General features: G+C 34.4%; 1 protein-coding gene across 2 annotated transcripts in view; it reads right to left on the bottom strand.

Moving 5' to 3' along the window:
* Window positions 1-19,081, bottom strand: part of LOC125670310 (phosphoglucomutase-1-like) — a 27,786-nt gene extending 8,705 nt beyond the window's left edge. The window contains exons 1-8 of one of the 2 annotated variants that reach the window (XM_048905405.2): window positions 18,734-19,081; window positions 16,538-16,700; window positions 15,115-15,375; window positions 9,397-9,587; window positions 8,774-8,928; window positions 7,549-7,800; window positions 3,346-3,529; window positions 1,221-1,355 (exon numbers count right to left, since the gene is read on the bottom strand). In XM_048905405.2, the coding sequence (XP_048761362.2) occupies window positions 1,221-1,355; window positions 3,346-3,529; window positions 7,549-7,800; window positions 8,774-8,928; window positions 9,397-9,587; window positions 15,115-15,375; window positions 16,538-16,700; window positions 18,734-18,976 (1,584 nt within the window). In that variant the 5' untranslated portion in view covers window positions 18,977-19,081. Of the gene's footprint in view, window positions 1-1,220; window positions 1,356-3,345; window positions 3,530-7,548; window positions 7,801-8,773; window positions 8,929-9,396; window positions 9,588-15,114; window positions 15,376-16,537; window positions 16,701-17,783 lie in introns of both variants that reach the window. The other variant, XM_056163236.1, reaches the window with a different exon arrangement.

Raw genomic sequence — 19,081 nt, 5'->3', positions numbered from 1 at the left:
TGTAAACAGAATTTTTAGCAAAGATTTAATTTTGGCATTCTTAACTAGTGTTGAGATCGCTAATATTTCTTCCATATCTCTCTTGGAATTATAAAATCGCTAAAATTAGCTCTCGCTAAATATATATACCCACAATTTATGGGAAAATCGCTAAATTTGTGTCTCGCTAAAATACCACTTATATGGTAGTTCCCACAGATGACTGCTTAATACAGGACTGTATGCAAGGTTTGCCCAGACTAAACATAGGTTTATAGTCTCCAGATACTCATCATGGAACTATCATATTTCCAAGCCTGTAACATGGCTAAGACAGAGTGTGAAAAGATAATCCAAAGAAGGAGAGGAGGAAGCAATTTCTACAAGAGTACCGCAAACAGTACATCATACACCAATCGGAAGTGATGACAAAATTTCAGTGCAATATCTGTCTTTATAATAGGGAAATAGTCCTGGAAACTATTTAACCTACTTTTATCCCTGAATCTGTATTTCTCTGAGAGGAAAGTTTTGACTAAAATTAATGTATTGCCCTGAAATACAGGTATTTCAGGACAATACCTATATCCATAATGAAAAAAAATCTGGAAAACTGTTTGACCTCCTTTTAAGTCTAAAGTAGGTCACAGAGCACCAATCCAGCTGAAATGCCAACTGAACTTGTTTTCCTCTGAGAGAAAGCTTGTGACTAAATTTCAGGGCAATATCTATATAGCCCTAAGTAGATCATGATGCATCAATGATGCATCAATCCAGCTGAAATGCAAACTCACTCTTACACTTCTTGAGGTAAAGATTGTGACTACATTTCAACACAATAATTTATACATGCATCCATTATGGAAAAAAGTTCAGAAAACATGACCTTGGACAGTTAGTCAGCCAGTTGGACACATGGACAGTGCCATAACATTAATATGTCCTGTCTGATGACAGGCGTATAAAATTCTAAAATTTTGGAACCATGTAAAATCTCTTTACTGCCCTAATTAGCATCAGGAGACAAGTTCAACTGCAGATTGCTTAATCTATAATTGTGAAAAATCCATGCACAAGTAATTTTATAAAGTAGCCTTAATTTCAAAATTATCATAACACATTTTGTCAATTATAATTTCATTTTCTCATGATCTCATACACAGATCTCATGGAAATAAACACTCATGTTTTACATGTGATTCACAGTAGTTTAGAAAATGATGCCAAAATCTCAAAATTACCTGAGGATCCATTTCGTATTTAGCTGGATCATTCTCGTACCCTTCCACGTACATACGAATAGTGGCACCACTACTTCCTGTCCCACTGAGGCGGAAAATGATGCGGGAGCCGTCCTCAAAGATCAGACGAATACCCTACAGCAAAATCAGATACAACTATATGAATCAGATGCCTTAATATAGATCTATAAAAGATTATTGATTAGCAACAATGGTTTCAAATCATATCTTAAAAATTTTATGAGCACACCAATTCCAGCCATCTAATTAAACACAGCATTTTTCTGACTGAATTAGAATCTGTATTTATTCGATGTAAAACTTTTGATTATGGTATAAATGAGCAGTCCATGTATGAGCCATACCATGATGATGCAAGCGAATGTGCTAAATATCCTTATGGTCAAAATGAATCAATTCGAAGTATTACACAATGTAGAACATCCATCAGGTGTGTGCATCTTTAAAACTCTGAACATTGAATGTCAAACAAGATATCTAATTCCTCTGATTCTGGTAATATTTCTCAATTCCTAAAGCTGTACAGACAAATATTTCCCACTTTATTTACTTTAAAACATAATTATTTCATTTGTAAAGGCATACATCAATCAATAGACACTACAACATCAAATAGTTTTCAGAAAAGTATTTGTTCATGACCAAAGAGTTGTTTTATAGAAATAATGCAATTTTTTATCTATCAACCATAGAGTCCCATCCTAGAATTGGAACCCAGGAATTACAAATTGAACAATTTTTGATAGAGGCCTTATACTTGTTGCACTCACACACTCAGTGTGTGTACTACATGCTCACAGTCTGAAAACAAGATACATGTATTCAAAGATTTAAATAATTTTTACTTTTAAAATCTCCTTTCCAAGGGCCATGAATTTCACAGAAGCAGAAGCCTCCATGATCAATTTAATTACAAAACCAGCAAATGTGCTAAATATTCAAAAGTAAAGATTTTAAACATTGCATTTTCTTAAATAATCCATAAAGCCTTAACTCAGAGCCTGAACCACTGACTATTTCACAATTTTAGTACAGGCCTCTATGCTCAATATAAACATGTTATCTAGTTTGCTTCCTAAATGTTCAGGAGTAAAAAAAAATTTAATATTTCATGCATTTTCATTTTATGATCCATTATAATTTTGACATAGGCTTTCATGCTGACAGTATAACTTTGCATCTCGTTTTTATGCCAGAGAAAAGGAAAAGTTGAATGAGTTTAGGGCAGGGATCACAAACTTAGAATTTTTGTTCCCCTACCCCATGTCCTAAATGTTCTACAGCAATTTTTGTGAAAATCAGTAAATAATGTTCAAAAGTTAATGGAGTAAAGGACTGGAATTATCATTCTATATTCATAGTCAATGTTTGCTGCTGAAAAGAAGTTGTTTTTGAAACTAAGGACAAGAACCACCCACCAGAATTATTTCCTTAAGAGATGTAACTTGACATATAAACAAACTAGTGATTAAGGTGTGTGACGAGAAGTGTGACACAAGCAGTTGTGTACTTATTAAAGACAGGATGTTGGTAATAGTGGGAGTGCTTGAACAGTCATTGTTCAATTTCCTTGCATAGATCACTCATGTAAGGCTTCTGACCACAATAAATGATGCAATATCACGAATATTAAAATTCTGATGAAATATGAACTTTTCATAAAATGAAGAAAGGGGGAATGGAAACAGGGGGAGAGGAGAGATAAATGGCAGACATTATAAACCTGTTTACATAATAAACTGTACACAACAATACCTATTATACAACTGAATTGATCTTCAGCAGATTTTTAAAAGATTTTCTTATCTCTTTATCCTTTATTTATTATTTATCATTCATTTTGACCCCATCCTAGCCCAACAGGGTCATGAACCATGATTTAAACAAACTTGAATCTGCTTATCTGGAGATGGTTGCATCTTGATCTTGGCCTAGTTGTTCTTGAGAAACATTTTCCCCAGATATCCCCATGTAAACTTTGAACCCAAACTTTGTGATAATTCTATTATGATATGAAATCTTCATAAATATCTTGGGCAAAACAGGTGCTTTATTGTCACTACTTCTTGTTTCAGTTTGCAGTGCAATGTTTTACTTAGCTCACCTGATTTTTACTGACACTGTTATCCACAGGGTCCGTATAGGAGAAGTTATCTGCCTTAGCTACTTTGTAGGTCTTGTCTTTAGCGCTGTACTCTTTTCCAATATTCGACTCATCACCAACATATGCATTTAAATGGTCCATCATTTTGTTAGCTTGGCCAGTTTCACAGTTTTCGTAATCATATCTACATGCAAAAAGAAAAACAATATAAAATTTTCTTCATTTATTACTCTCCAATCCACCCTAACTCCAGGGTTAATAACTTGAAGAAAAAAACTTGAATCCACACAACTTAGGAACATTTGCATTTTCCAAAATAAGTTTCTCGAAAGTTCTCTGTTTCATCTCTCTCTCTCTCTCTCTCTACCTCTCTCTCTCTACCTCTACCTCTCTCTCTCTCTCTCTACCTCTCTCTCTCTCTCTCTACCTCTACCTCTCTCTCTCTCTCTCTCTCTCTACCTCTACCTCTACCTCTCTCTCTCTCTCTCTCTCTCTACCTCTACCTATCTCTCTATTCACAAAATATTGGAGAGAATATATATTTACATACTGTAAATGATTTTAATTTTGCAGTGCTAAAAGTTCACGGTTTTCCATATTGGTCAAATTGCGGTGGTTTTATTTTTGCGGAATTCAAATTTTATAACTGTTCAAAACTTATTGTGTCACACTTGCAAAATGATTGGGGTTGTTTTAATATCACGGAAAAATCCCCGACCGCAAACATAGCGAAATTAAAACCACAGCAATCATTTCCCATTTACAATATATATGTAGCTATTGCATGCCTAAGTTGCACTACAAGACTTTGAATTTTCAGTTATCTATTTCTATAGAACTTTGAGAAATCCTGTTCATTTCAAAATGATAACTTCAAGGGACTAAGTTATATCAAAGTTAAGATACTGTTTCCATTAGTTTTCTCAATTTGTTTATACTAAATCAGATCAAAAGGAAATAACAACATTATGTAAGTGTGTGTGATGCTGCTGCAGACACTGACAATGGATAAATACATTGTTCAGTCATACTTTCTCACCACAAAGCGGATCACTGATAACAAGTGCTCTGTCGTAAGTTGGCACTTTATCCCTTTCCATTGTGACGTTGATAGAACTTTATTTCTGCCAAGTTACCCTATCATAGCTTACATAGTATGAAGTACATGTACTGCGTAATATCTCAATCACCCTCATAGCATGCAATTATCATTATCCATTGTGCTGATTATAAAAGAGGAAAAAAAAATCAGCTATTTGGGTGCAGTTAATTAAAAGAATTATGCTAACAATTTTTATTTCTCTATCACTATGAGATTCCTAACGTATATGTTGTAAGTCTTTAAGATTATTCTTTGAGATATATGTATGCCACGTCTCTGATGCTCAATCTATATCCGCAAGGCATATCTGGGTTACATCAAGTACATGTACCAGTGATTAAAATCTTCCCAATGACAAATTGAAATACTGATTTGGTTTGCTACTAGAAGTTCTTTTAAATAGAGAGTAAAAATGGTTATACAGCAGGGACAAGTAAAATATCTGTAATTCTACAGACAGAAAAATCAATTGTAGAAAGGGGAGTATTTTAACATTTGTTTCGTAATAATGATTTTTAAATAGGACCTTTATATTCAAAAACCTTTTTTGGAGAGACCCAGAAACATTTTTTCTGACCTGCTGAAAAAAAATTGTGTTTGCAAAGGAAGGTGTTATTTCAAAATCATTAAATTTTACTTGTAAAATGTAATTCATTTGGTTCATTGAACTTCATCAACATTCTTTACATCAGTATAAAGTAAGTGGTTTATGAAGCATGAACTGAAAGACCGTTTCCTGAGCTTGCATGAAGTTCAAGCCATGAAGGTCCAGATGTCTAGGGCTGAGGAAGGGGTGCATCAACAGTCAAGATGAACATCCAGCAGGATGAGATCCCTTCCATATCAGGAAATCAAATTAAATGATTGGGAAATGGTTTAATGAATCCCTCACAGACAAAGGTAGCATCAAGGACACCAGGATGAAAATACAAACGTGGCTAAACAAAGTAGATAGTAGTGGATTACTCAGGAAGTACAATGCCTGGATCTACCAGCATGGTACCTGTGCTTGCTCCTTATACATAAGGATGTGGTCATGTCAGTTGAAGCCAAAGAACGAGCAGTGAATGGTTGCCTGAGGAGATGGAGTGGAGTTTTACTATTGTTTACGTCAAATGAACTTTATAGTATTAAAATCATTCCAATTACATACATGCCATTGTCATCCCTTGCAGGATTTGGCAGATGACAGAATTGTCAGTACAGGGTGTGGCTATGACACCCTTCCAGCAGTGGTCAAAAGCATTGACAATGGAGAGGCACAATATGGTCCAAGTAGAGGTATGATGGACCGAGGAAGACCATATATGAGGGAGGACAACCTAGCTTGAAAAGCAGGGAGACTGGATGAAATAAGACTTACGTCAGCGCAAGTTGACATCGTTAGAATTGTGGAGGAATGACCAGTTCAGAGTTTCTTTCTTACTGAGGTTGATGTATGACAAAAGCTCCCATCTCCTGTAAGTTTGCACAGTGTGGAGTGAGTGAAGACCCATGCTGAAAATTATGGAACGAAAGGGATGATGGAACATATTCTATCAGGATGCCAGGTAGCATTAACCCAAGAGAGATATAGATCGTATGACAAGAGTCCTGTGGGATTGCTGGAGGTAGAAAGGAAAAGGAAATGGCCCACAGAAGTGAAGCAGAGGCAGATCCTGTTTGTGAGAGAGTGAACAGCTAATAGAAGAACAGTAAGAAAAACATTGCTGGATAGAGGACAAGAGAGAGTGCTAAGAGTGGACTTAGACAGGAAGCTGGTTTTCCCTACCATTATGGGAACAACACTCCAGACAGGTGAAGTGTTAGTCTCACAGCAGCCAAAGACGGTGGTCACAACAGAACTGACCATGTTATGGGCAGAGCAATGTGAGGAGGCACATGAGAAAAACAGCCTCAAGTATGGTTGTCTGCAGGGATCAAGGATGTTTGGCTGTTTCTTGCTGAAGTCAGGTGTACAGGGTTCTCAACAAAATCAGTATGGAAGCTGCTTAGAAAACTAGGGATAAGTGGAAAAGTCAGTAAGACAGTAGAGAAGCAGCGGAGAAAACATCCTGCTGGTTACTGCACCATTGAGATGATCTTTGCTGGAAGCACAGACTCATCGAATAGTGTACCACTGCTGACCCACCAACTGGAGAATGTCCAGCATCAAACCTTCTGAGAATCTGATGATTGGAACCGGCAGCAGTGCTAGGGACAGAGCATGAAGAGTGATAGCCATACATCCGAGTACCAAAGCCGATGATTAGTAGAATTCCACTTTCTGTATGTGCATATTCCAACTTACTTTATATTATAAAAATGAACAGAAATTACTTTCACTCCTTTCATATGGAACTTTTTTCTTGTATTAGTTGACTGAATTTTTACCGGTAAGTACACCCCATCTAAAAATCTTAGTAAACAGTATAGATCTACATTTTTCACTTGCTATAATGTTTTAATCAAACTTTCTACAAAAGATGCCCGAGTGCATACATTTCTTTCTGGTAATTCCAACCACCCACATTTATCTACAAGGAAGCAATTATTACAATCCTAATAGATAAGAACGATGTCATTGCAAGGCCCATATTTTCACCTCACCTTTAACAACATGTCCCACATACCAGTCACACATGGCACAAATTTTTCAGGGGTGGATCCATCAATGAACTACTAAGGGTCAACAAATTTATTATTGCGAGTACCTGAGCTCTCCCCCATATCAACCTTCTTGTATTTCTTTTTCAATTTTCTTTATAGTGACACATATAAATGTCATACCCACTTGATTTAAATGTCAATTTATACTTGTGAACATTGTGCTAAACAAATTAATAAATCACCTATCTTATTCAATCCAATAACAACCACTGCCCTTCCTCTTATTGATCTACCTACACAGCGAGGGGGAGGGGGAGAGGGATGGAGTGAAACTTGCTTCAGAGCTTTATTTATTTGCCTTTAAAGTAAATCACAATAATTACATGTATGTGAAACTGGCACTTCAGCCTAAAAACAAGTAAATATACCACACCAGAAAAACAGATAAATTATAGTTGCACAATCAAAGAACATATTAACATGTGTATGCTGTTATATATGAATTCCCATACCTTGTATAGAAATTCCTCCCATAAGTTTGCCAGTGATTTTTCACACACTGCTCCACACTGCAATTCTGATTGGCCAAGACAGACAGCCAGGCCAGAATTGCCCACAGTCCATCTTTCTCTCGGATGTGGTCAGACCCAGTACCAAAGCTCTCCTCACCACAAAGTGACAAACAGCCAGCATCCATCAAATTGCCAAAAAATTTCCACCCAGTGGGCACTTCATAGCATTTCTGGTTCTTGGTTTTAGCAACTCTAGAAAACAAATTACATCTGTACATAGGTGTATATATAAAATACATGTAAATAAATGTAAATGTGATATTCAAGTAAGAGTAAAAAAATGTGGTATGGACAAAATTTGCTGAGCCCTTTTCACATATTTGTTTCAAGCCCAAATACAGTAAAGTCATTCATTTTCATGGGTTCTTAATTTCTGTTGTTTTTAAGGTAAAGGCATACTTGTATGTATGAATTTAAATACCCCCCCCCCCCCCCTTGAACATTAAACTGATACAAAATAAAGAATAATAAATTTTAAATCACAAAAATGCTTATAATTTTCTCTTAACCATAGAAATTTAACCTCATTGTTTATCCTGTAAAAATTAAAATGATACAAAAATTTTGTTTATACAGAAAATTGCTCATTTTGTGTCAGAAACGTGACACACGGGCATTATCTGGGCAGTTGTACCTCTGATGTAACAATGTTAACATTGACAAACATTATAAACACAATAAAATAGAATGTACAAGGCTATATTGGAGCCTTGACTGAATAGCACTTCAGTGTTTATTGGGTTACCTTTATTCAGACTGGAAAAAGGGTAGCTGGATTCCCCTTTACTTCAATGTATTACCACAATATTTTATATCGACTTGTTTTTCATTTAGCTTATAAAATCTCTTGCTTGACATTAATAAAGTCTTTAAGACTTTCCTATCTTCTACTTTTTTAAAATATTCCTGTCAGGGGAAAATGTTATTGAGAGAGAAAATTAATGAAAATTTTGGTGCAAATTTTTCCTGACACAAAAGAAAACGTCTTTGAATTGACATTTGTAAACACTGTTCTCATATAATATGAATGAACTGGTCATTTCTATTACAGGGAAGAAACTTTCATCAACCAATCATGTGAAATGGCATTATTTTCTTTCTATTTTGTTATTCAACATTCTAGAACTGTCACATTTCTTTGCATTATGTCTGACTTATCACCGACCTGTCTACTGCTCCACTTGTTGGCATACTACGAGCATAACCTTTGACCCCTGTCTTTTTGAAATATGGTATACATTCCAGATAGTGTGCTAAAACAGCTAAAGAGTCTGAAGGAGTCACAAAGAAGGCATTCTTTCCTAGGATCATGTTTCTATCCTGTTAATTAGAATTTAATTATAACATAATTGGAACATAAAAATTATTGCTTTTTGTAAAATATCGGACAACTTGACAAGTATGCATGGCACCAACCCAAACAGACAGAATTTGTACTGAACTGCTTTATTACGCACTTGAAACTTTTGATTAATTGAGTGGTATTTCATAATTTACTTTATAAATACCTGTATTTTTACTCTGTATTTCAAAAACTGTACCGTAGTAAATCAATTATAAAATACCTAATATGTCATGAAATCTTAAAAACAAGGTTAAGAGTTTACAATACCTTTTCCCAAAGCTTCCATTACTATCGATCAATGTGCACAAGGAAATTTTAACCAATAAAATCAAATCAAAGCAATCAAAATATTTGTGTGAATTAAATTTTTGTGAGTTTTTAAACAACCTAAAAATAAAAGCTACCACATAAAGCAAGATGTACAGTGTATCTGGACAACTTACTCCATCACCGTCAAATGCTGCACCAAAGTCATGTTGTCCTTTTGCCATCTCTGCCACCAAATCTGCTGCATAGGTCAGATTGGGATCCGGATGTTTTCCTCCAAAATCTTCTAGTGGGGTGCAGTTAACTACACTTGTTTCTGGGGCGCCAAGTTCTTCACATATTACTCTTTTCACATAAGGTCCCATGACTGCAACAGAATGAATGGAGAAAACGATTGAAATTATCTTGAGGAAGGGAGAAAATGCAAGACCTGGATTTGAATTCCGAGCCCTCTGAATCTACGATATCCAAGTCCCATTTTAAAACATATGATAAGCCAAAAACTAAAATACTTGATAATATCACTGTTCTTTATTTCTGTTGCTATTAGCCATAAAAATAAACATTGATTAGAAAATAATGTTCCTGTAATATTTTCAAAAAGCTTTGTAAATGACAAGAATCTAGAGCCTAGACAAAATTTTGATACCCCCCCCCCCCCCCCCCCCCAATCATCTCTGCCCACAATGACAATCAGGTTTTTTCCTGAAAGACATTTTCAGCTGTTCGAATTCGTTCCAAAGACTGATTACAACCACAAATGTAATGGAAAAGAGAATATGCATCACAAAAAATTGCAATTCAAAATGAAACCCCCTGAATCTAAGGTATTCCATTAACTGAGCTATATGGTCACTGGCAATTCCACCAGTCTACATGTATGTACACTATCCACAAGTACATACAAAACTTATCAAGCAATTCAAAGAACTAGCTAGCATGAATCGTTTTTGTATCTATCAAAAAGCATTATCACATGGAAAGAACTTGCTAAATATGAAGTTTGATGTAAAAGTTTGGGTCATCGGAGTAATGGGCAAATGAAAGTTCAAATGTTTCCACAAAAAGCAGGGGACCATAAATTACAGTCGATGTGATTAATCATTACCTATAACTATAATAGATGTAAAAATCGATTACTATAACACACTCTCTCCATACTCCAGTAAAAATATTTGCATTTGTGCACTGTTGTTTTTTCTCAGTTAGCATACTAAATTTTTTTAACAAGTCACATTAAAATAACTCTTCAAACTGATGTTCATTAATCTTTGGGGTGTACCGTGACAGTGGTAGATGTAGCGTAATTTTTCAGTTAAAACATGTGACAGAGAAGCAATTATATAATCACTCTATCACCTTGTAATTATTTTATGTGTATATGTTAAACCTATGAAATGTATGGTTCTTGGTAATAAACAGTACAATAGAAAGTTGAGGAGAGGGTTAAACCCTTTCACATGATGATGCACACTGTAATCTGATTTGATGATGGATTCTTCATACTGGGTAGATGAAATCTTAGTACAGTGAACATAAGCAGCATCACTCCCATCAAGTGAGTCTAATGATTAGTATGTCTGATATACCACGTCACTTTCTGGGTTTACCATACTACGCGATAGTAAAACATTATTTAACTGACATGTGCAATTTTCTGTAACATCCCTGTACCCGTCATCAGACGAATACTATGCGGAATTTACCAACAACCAATCAAAAAGGAGCTAGATTTTCCTAAGGCAATTAGGAAGAAAAAGTCCAATCACTTAGATGTATATATAAATCAATACACAATGATTTGATGGCTGGGGGCAAATGATTAATTGCTGCGATTTTGTTAAGAAATGATGTTTCTCCTTGCTATTTTTGTGTCTATATCTCAGTTCCATTTTTTAAAATCAAATACTGAAATTATGACGTGGGACTTAAATTATTACAACTAGAGTTTTAAAACAAAAACTTTAATATACAACGAAAGTACAATCTATGATATAAATAAGCATTCTACTTATTCCGGGCATCATCAAGAACCATGTGCATTGGGTGAAAGATACGTTCCCTCTGGAACATGAGTGCACTCTGAACACTGAATACCTAATGATTATTTCAATAGTGATTTTAATTTATTTGAATTCAAAAGTGAAATTTAAAAAGTCATAGTTGTTTATATCAATGGATATGAAAACAACAAAATCATGTTTACATAATCAGGTAGGCTGATTATCTTCCTTTCATTGTTTTAAATTATATCCCTACATGAAAATCCCAGAAATTGTATATTCTTTATATCTATACTTTGAAATAAATACTAGATACACCACAAGTAATTGCCATCAGTGTGAATGGTTTTATTTCAATTGTGTATTGGATCCAACAAGCTCATCATACATAGAGGTGCTTGAGGACAGGTGAATAACATGACATCTCTGGGGTTTTTTGGTTTTTTTACAGTCACACGTATACGCATGTATTTGCTCCTCTCTTTATGGAAGTGTTAAGTATAGCACATTTAATGCTGACATATGAGATGGGATAAAATCATGTTCATATCACTCAAAATATCATGAGAATCATTAATCCGTTTTGTCTAAAGCTTTCATACATTCAGAGGGTATTTTTAGGACACAGAAAAAATACATTGATTTGCTGTCAGTTTATGCAGATGTTATTCCAAACTGAGTAAATCGTGGTGCATTTAATACTTAAACATCAGATGGAATTCCACCATGTTCGTACTATTCAAAATCTGTGATCTGTGTTTGCTAAGCCAACCTACCCAACCCAACCACCCACCCCTCCAAATTCAACCTGCAGAAATTCCAACTTGATATCTTTTTTTTAAAGAAAATTTTGATGACCATTCTTTTCTTATTAAATACAGATATTTAGGCCATAGCAGCCAGGCAAGTTTGCTAAGCATATTCCTCCTCCTCCTCCTCCTCCTCCCCCTACTTTTCCAAATTCAACCTGTTTATTAAGAATGCAACTTTTCTACAGTTTGGATATTTAAATATTTCAATAAATAAAATTGATACTAAGCAGCATGCTCTCTGAATTTTAAAACATTTACACATAATTATGGTGCAGACCTAAGCTTGTCCATAACAGCCAACCAAGTTTGCTCCCTCCAACCTCTCCATTTCCTAATTTGAATAATTATAGAAGACTCTTTAAAACAAGATTTAAAGTTGTTGGGGTTTTTTTTAAATAATTTTTTTTTAATATGTAACATCCTAGATTTACCACTGTAGTACTTTTGTTTCTGTAAACAATGGAGGAGATAAGCATTACTTCATAACACCTGTTCATTCCATAGTACCATATCAAATGTATCTTTTTCTGTTCTACAAATATTATACACTGTATATATCGAGAGTCACCTGTAGTAGAATATATGCATACTGGAAATTTATCTGAAAGACTTTTCTCCAGTGATGGTTCTAGAATTCTCAATGCACAAAAAAGTACAGTCTACATGAACCAATAAAGCATACACTTTCTCTTCTTTTTTTATAGAAAGCAGCATAATAAAGCAGCATAATTCAGAGGAAAGTGATATTACCAATAGGAGATCATGATATATATGTCATGACCAAACAGTAAGTAACTTAAATGTTGTACAAGTACTTAGTGAGTTCAGAGGATTGTTGGAACAAAAACAAGAGGCCCATGGGGCACATTGCTCACTGAGCAGCAGTTCCTAGCAATAAATTTTTAAAAACTTGAATCTCCACTATGTCAGGAAGCTTTCATGTAAATTTCAGCTTTTCTGGCCCAGTGGTTCTTGAGAAGAAAATTTCTAAATGGTCCAACCTAATTTTGCATTTTTTGATTATCTCTTCATGTAAGGGAGTATGACCCTTCATTTCAACAAACTTGAATCCCCTTCATCCAAGGATGATTCGTTCTAAGTCTGATTGAAATTGGCCCAGTTGTTCTAGAGAAATTTTTCCAATACATCAGCATGTATAACTTTGATCCCCTATTGTGGCCCCACCCTACCCCCGGTGGTCATGAGCTGAGCAAACTTTAATATACTTTATATCAGGAAGCTTTCATGTAAATCTCCACTCTTCTGGCCCATTGGTTCTTGAGAAAAAGATTATTAAACATTTTCTTTATATATTCGCATGTACAACTTTGATCCCCTATTGTGGCCACAACATTCCCCTGGGGATCATGATTTTTACACAATGGAATATCCACTATGTCAGGAAGCTTACATGTAAATTTCAGCTTTTCTGGTCCAGTGGTTCTTGAGAAAAAGATTTTTAAACAACCCCACCCTATTTTTGCATTTTTTGTGATTATCTCCCCTTTGAAGGGGGCATGGCCCTTCATTTGATCAAACTTAAATCCCCTTCACCCAAGGATGCTTTGGGCCAAGTTTGGTTAAAATTGGCCCAGAGGTTCTGGAGAAGAAGATGAAAATGTAAAAAGTCTATGCCACCGCCGACAGTGCTTTTTCACCATTATGTAGCTGTTGACAAATTTTGATCAGAAAAGCTCACTTTAAGGCTCAAGTGAGCTTAAAACTGCCTCCTCAATTAATATTATAGATATAGAATTCAATGTCACATTTGAAATGTCAGTGCTTTCAATAAGAAATAAAATATCAGATTTACTGCACTGACATAAGACTCATTATATAGCCCTTCTTAAGTTTTATAGTGTGCTTATTCAATAATACTAAAATTATACATGTATTCTATACTTCATGAAATTCAATAAAAGACATCAAGTATCAAATTATTGCACATTTTACACAGAACTGTTGACAGCAATGCACAGCAGTGTTGTTGATGAGCAAAGAGAGATAACTCTGTTAAGATTATATACCTGAAAACATTTTATCCTTAAAACATATAAAATTACAAAATGCTCTTGAATCATGGGATTAAAGAAATTGTTAATCTAAATTACAGTATACTAATTTAGTTTTAAGTTTGAACTTTATTTGATTTTATGATGATGTTCTCATCAGCTACATTGATTAGACAGAATTCTAATCTAGACTTGCTATCTTGCAATGTTTATCACAGAAAGGAATATAAGTGGGGTCTTTAAGGGTCATTTTTACATCAGGAAGAATTGATATATAAAACATACAAAAAGTATCTAAAACTTTCAAAACTACCTAGATAGCTTGTTCAGCAATACTACCCATTAAATTTAACTGCAAATCATGCCTCGAAAGTACAATAATTTACAAATATAACTATAAACAAAAAAGTCTAATTTAGCACCTAAAAAGGTTAAATTCCCATAAAATCTTCCAGGTTTTGAATATTTTTTTTTTTTGAATTTCAATTGTTGTGTGACAAAACATCACAATATTTAGCAAAATTTTGTACCATTTCTTGTAATTTGAAGTCAGAAATGAGCCATTTTTTGGTTACCACTTTCAATCATTTCTTATTTTTATTTCAAAAACATCGAACACTTTGAAGAATGTGATTTATTTATCAAACCAGTGACCTAGCTGCCTCTGAAAGCCATACATGGGTAGGAACAATATGCATCAAATTCTCCATCATGCTCACAGTTTGCAGAAAGAAACATGGTGCAAACAATTGCACTTCTCATCAAAACTTTTGTCATATATTAGAATCACCTGCATTTTTCTAAAATATTGTATGTATCAGAACACAGTGCACACACTCTTCTTCAAGGTAAAGTCAACTTTGCTTCAAAAAATTGAAAATCATATTGAGAAAAAGTCCATATCATCCTTTGTCCTTCATCAATTTGTCATTTAGAACAATATAGTGGTGGATGAACATCAAATTATATAAATGTTCAGATTTATAAATTTTCCTTCTAGCTTTGTCTTTTGTTTGGCAAATAATTCTAAAGTCAGTGGATGGTTTATTTACAGAGTAGTTACATACCTCCATTCATGGAATCCATTAGAACTTGTTTTCCTGAAGACAGATAATTTTTCAGTGAAGGAAAGTCAAATATTTCCTTCATATACTCCACATAATCTGATACAGAGTCTATAATCTGGACTGTGAATTCTCGGCCATCAACGGTGTATACAGACTGACCAATTTTGGACAGGTCAACCTTCAGATCTGGACAGATTTTGTACTGGTTAATATTCCGTGTCCTTTCAAATATTTTGTCAGTGACATTTTCTGGAGCTGGACCTGTAAAAAATCACAAAAATGAATTGCATTCATTGTACAAGAATAAAATTAATAGAAATAGTAATTTTCAGAAATTAGTCAAATTGACAGAAATGTAAAAAGTTATTGAGAATAACAGCATATCATGATATTGAATAATTTCACATTTCATGTCAAGACTGCAATTTAAAACTCCAAAAATCTAAAGAGATTATGACTATCAATGTATTAAAAAATAAAACTTTACATAACATATTTAAAAATGTCCATTTCATATATGTACTGGGCATTATGGTAATGAATTTCGATTTTTGTTACTACTGCTTTCGAGGTTTTTGATCACACTCAATAAATGCTGAGTACAAATCCACATGAAAAAGGCTCTCAAAAAAAATAGTTGATATTTGAAGCACTATGGGTGTTAAATAATTGGAAAAATTTCATAATTGATAATCAGTCAAAATCGGAAGAACTATATCAATCCAGTGTTTGAAATTAGTTTAAAACTTGGTATAGATCACAGGGCTATCCCAAAACAAGATGACATAGACCTCATAAAATTGGCATAGACCGCAACATTGAAAAAAATAGCACAAATTTAAAACATTGTTATCTACCTATAATGTGCTTAGAAAACATATTTTCTTTCCATTCCCATAACAATGTCCTTCTTTCCTCATAACATTTATCAGATGTCGACTTTTAGAATAACTCTATTGCTTTAAACATAGAAAATTGGCATAGACAATTTGGTCTATCCCAATTACAATTGGCATAGACTAGTGTCTATTGTCAATCAATGATTGATATAATCAGTATTTACATGTAGTTAAATGTTCATTAATAGTTGGGTTATTTCTTTTTAGTTTTATGGTTATGTGCATGAAAAGGCTATGTTTCAAATCAGTAGAGCATATTTAAATATATCTCAAGTACTGAATACACTTCTAAAAGGATCTAACTGAACATTTTTATTAAATTCATTTTGTATAAAAATTATAGTTCCTGATAGAAAAATGAAAGTCAAATTACAGTGTAAATGAAAGACAAGTTATAATGCTGGGATGGCATAAAGAAATAAATACCATGAAGCAATATATCTTTACACTTTGAAACCTTGAGAAAATATCTTTTCATTTTGTAACCTTGAGAAAATATATATTTTCAAATTTATGACTATTACCTCCATTCTCTGTGTTAAATTTTATCCCAAAATCAGCATCTGGACCCCCAGGATTGTGACTGGCAGTCAGTATAATGCCACCATTAGTTTTGTATTTACGGATTACACAGGATACAGCTGGTGTTGACATCAAGGCATTGTGAGCCACTATTACTTTAGACACCTACAAGGAATAACAAGATATGATTATAATCTGCCAATTAAAGTCTCCCAAATGAAGTACTGGTTGTATAAGAGTGGGCTTTTTCTGGGTACGACTATTTTCCCCCACATTCACAACTCCCTTCCACAAAATTCATGCCAATCTTAATTTCATTTTTAAAAATTTAGATCACAAATACCTTGATTTTGAAAATTTAAAAAAAAAAATCTTTGTTCCCTTTAGTAAAACTGGTGTCAATTGACCTTGATCCTGGTTTGTAGGTCACAACATCCTTTCATCATTTCTGAAGTCTATCAGTCCTGGTTCAAAAGTCATACAAGTTTTTTATGATCAAATTCAAAGGTCAAGATCACTGGAGTCATTTGACCTTGATACTAGTTTGTAGGTCCCATCATCCTCTCATCAATTTTGAAGATCCCAGGTCCCTATCAGACCTGGTTCTGAAGTTAAATAAGTTTTTATGTTCAAGGTAAGAGGTCAATGTCACTTGTCCTTGATACTCGTTTGTAGGTCACAACATCTTTTTATCACTTCTAAAGGTTCTATGTCTCTATTTGTCCCAGTTCTAAAGTGATACGAGTTTTTATGATCAAGATCAAAGGTTACAGGAATCATTGACCTTGATATATACTATTACTACGGAGCTTTCAGCTTAGGTGAGCTAAAAAGTAAGTATCCTCTTATCATTTCTGAAAATTCAGTTTTTATATTCATGGTCAGAGGTCACTGGAGTTACATGACCCTGAAACTAATTTGTAGATTTTACATTCCAAGGTCACTGGAGTCAATTGACCTGATACTAGATTGTAGGTCCTATCATCCTCTTGTCATTTCTGAAGATCCCATGTTGCTATCAATACCAGTTCTTATTTTCGTGGTCAAACTCAAAGTTAACGTCACTGGAGTTACTTGAACTTGATGCTAGTTTGTAGGGCCTGTCATTCCCTTCTCATTTCTAAAAATCACAGGACTCTATCATATTTGTTAACTAAAGTTATATCTGTTGAATTCTGGAAATCAATTTTTTCCCCATAGAGTTCTTTGTTAGATCCCCCCCCCCCCAACACACACACACAAATGTACCTTAATTCCCTTCAATCTAAAATCCAAAAAAATCTGTGCATCTAGATACATCAGCCTATCATATCTAATACTTCCATCATCAACACTGGATTACGGAGAACGGCTGCAGACAGTTTTAGACATGTGAAAGAAGAAGAGGAAGAATAATAAGAACTGATCGAGCAAAAACAATAGGAGACTAATGAATGATTATGACAATTTCACACTTTTTCATTATCAGAACACATAATGTTTTACGGTGCGACCATTGAGACAAGTGAAGACCCTTAACATCTTGCAACATGACTTTAGAATTTGATCTGCTTATTCATTTAACATAGAAAATCTAATGCAGTTGATGTAAACAGTGCATTGTGATGTGATATTTAATTTTGATGGGTTTTTTTAAAACCAAGTAATTATCAACAACAACAAAATCAACGAAGGTATGGGAATCAAAAGTATTTGTGGTAGTTTTCAAACAATTTATTTTATCTATGGGTTCTCAATGAAATACTAGTGACGGTAACATTTTTCCTCGGTAACATTTTTCCTTCTAGCACTTTTTTAGCTGATGAAGAGCAAATTACATGACTCACATGTGTAATCATTGGAGTGAGCTCCTCACTTTGTGATGCAAGCTTTTTCTTGCAATCATGAACAGAAGATCATATTATTCATCACATAGACAGCAGTAGCGTAAACATCACAATTTAACAAAACTAACAAGAAATTGTGTCGTGTCTTCCAGTACACACTGTATCACCAGTTCAGTTCAGTTTATTATCGTGCAATTAATAGGCTAAAAAATTTCTGCAATATATCGCAGGCTGAATCAGGAACATCTTAGTAAGGTATTATTTTGTGTACTTTTACCCTATCAACAATCACCATTTTAATAGGTGCAATCTATTATTAAAGACTACTGCAACTGAAAAAAGATAGAACATTGCATGTTATATCAGACCTACCCCATTAGCTGCACACATCTGGATAATGAGTAACGCTGCCTCTTTTTCATAGTACCGACCATCTCCTCCGATTACCAATGTCGAGCCTTCTATACTACCAAGACCCCCTTCCAAAATACTTTGCACAAAATTCTCTGTATAGTTTTTTTGCAAATACACTTTGACAGCCTTTCTCAGCCCGCTTGTTCCTGGCTTCTGACCATCAATTGGAGAGGTTGACACTGAAGTTGAAGAGTATGACATTGCCGCAAAATATAACGTACTACACTTGACTTGGCCTTGACAGTCACCTCGCAGACTACAGGAAGTATCTAATGCTGTGTAAACTTAAAAGTCTGTCGAGACTGT

This window comes from Ostrea edulis, chromosome 4, assembly GCF_947568905.1.
Source record: "Ostrea edulis chromosome 4, xbOstEdul1.1, whole genome shotgun sequence".
Classification (NCBI taxonomy): domain Eukaryota; kingdom Metazoa; phylum Mollusca; class Bivalvia; order Ostreida; family Ostreidae; genus Ostrea; species Ostrea edulis.
This window is presented reverse-complemented; position numbering and strand designations above follow the sequence as displayed.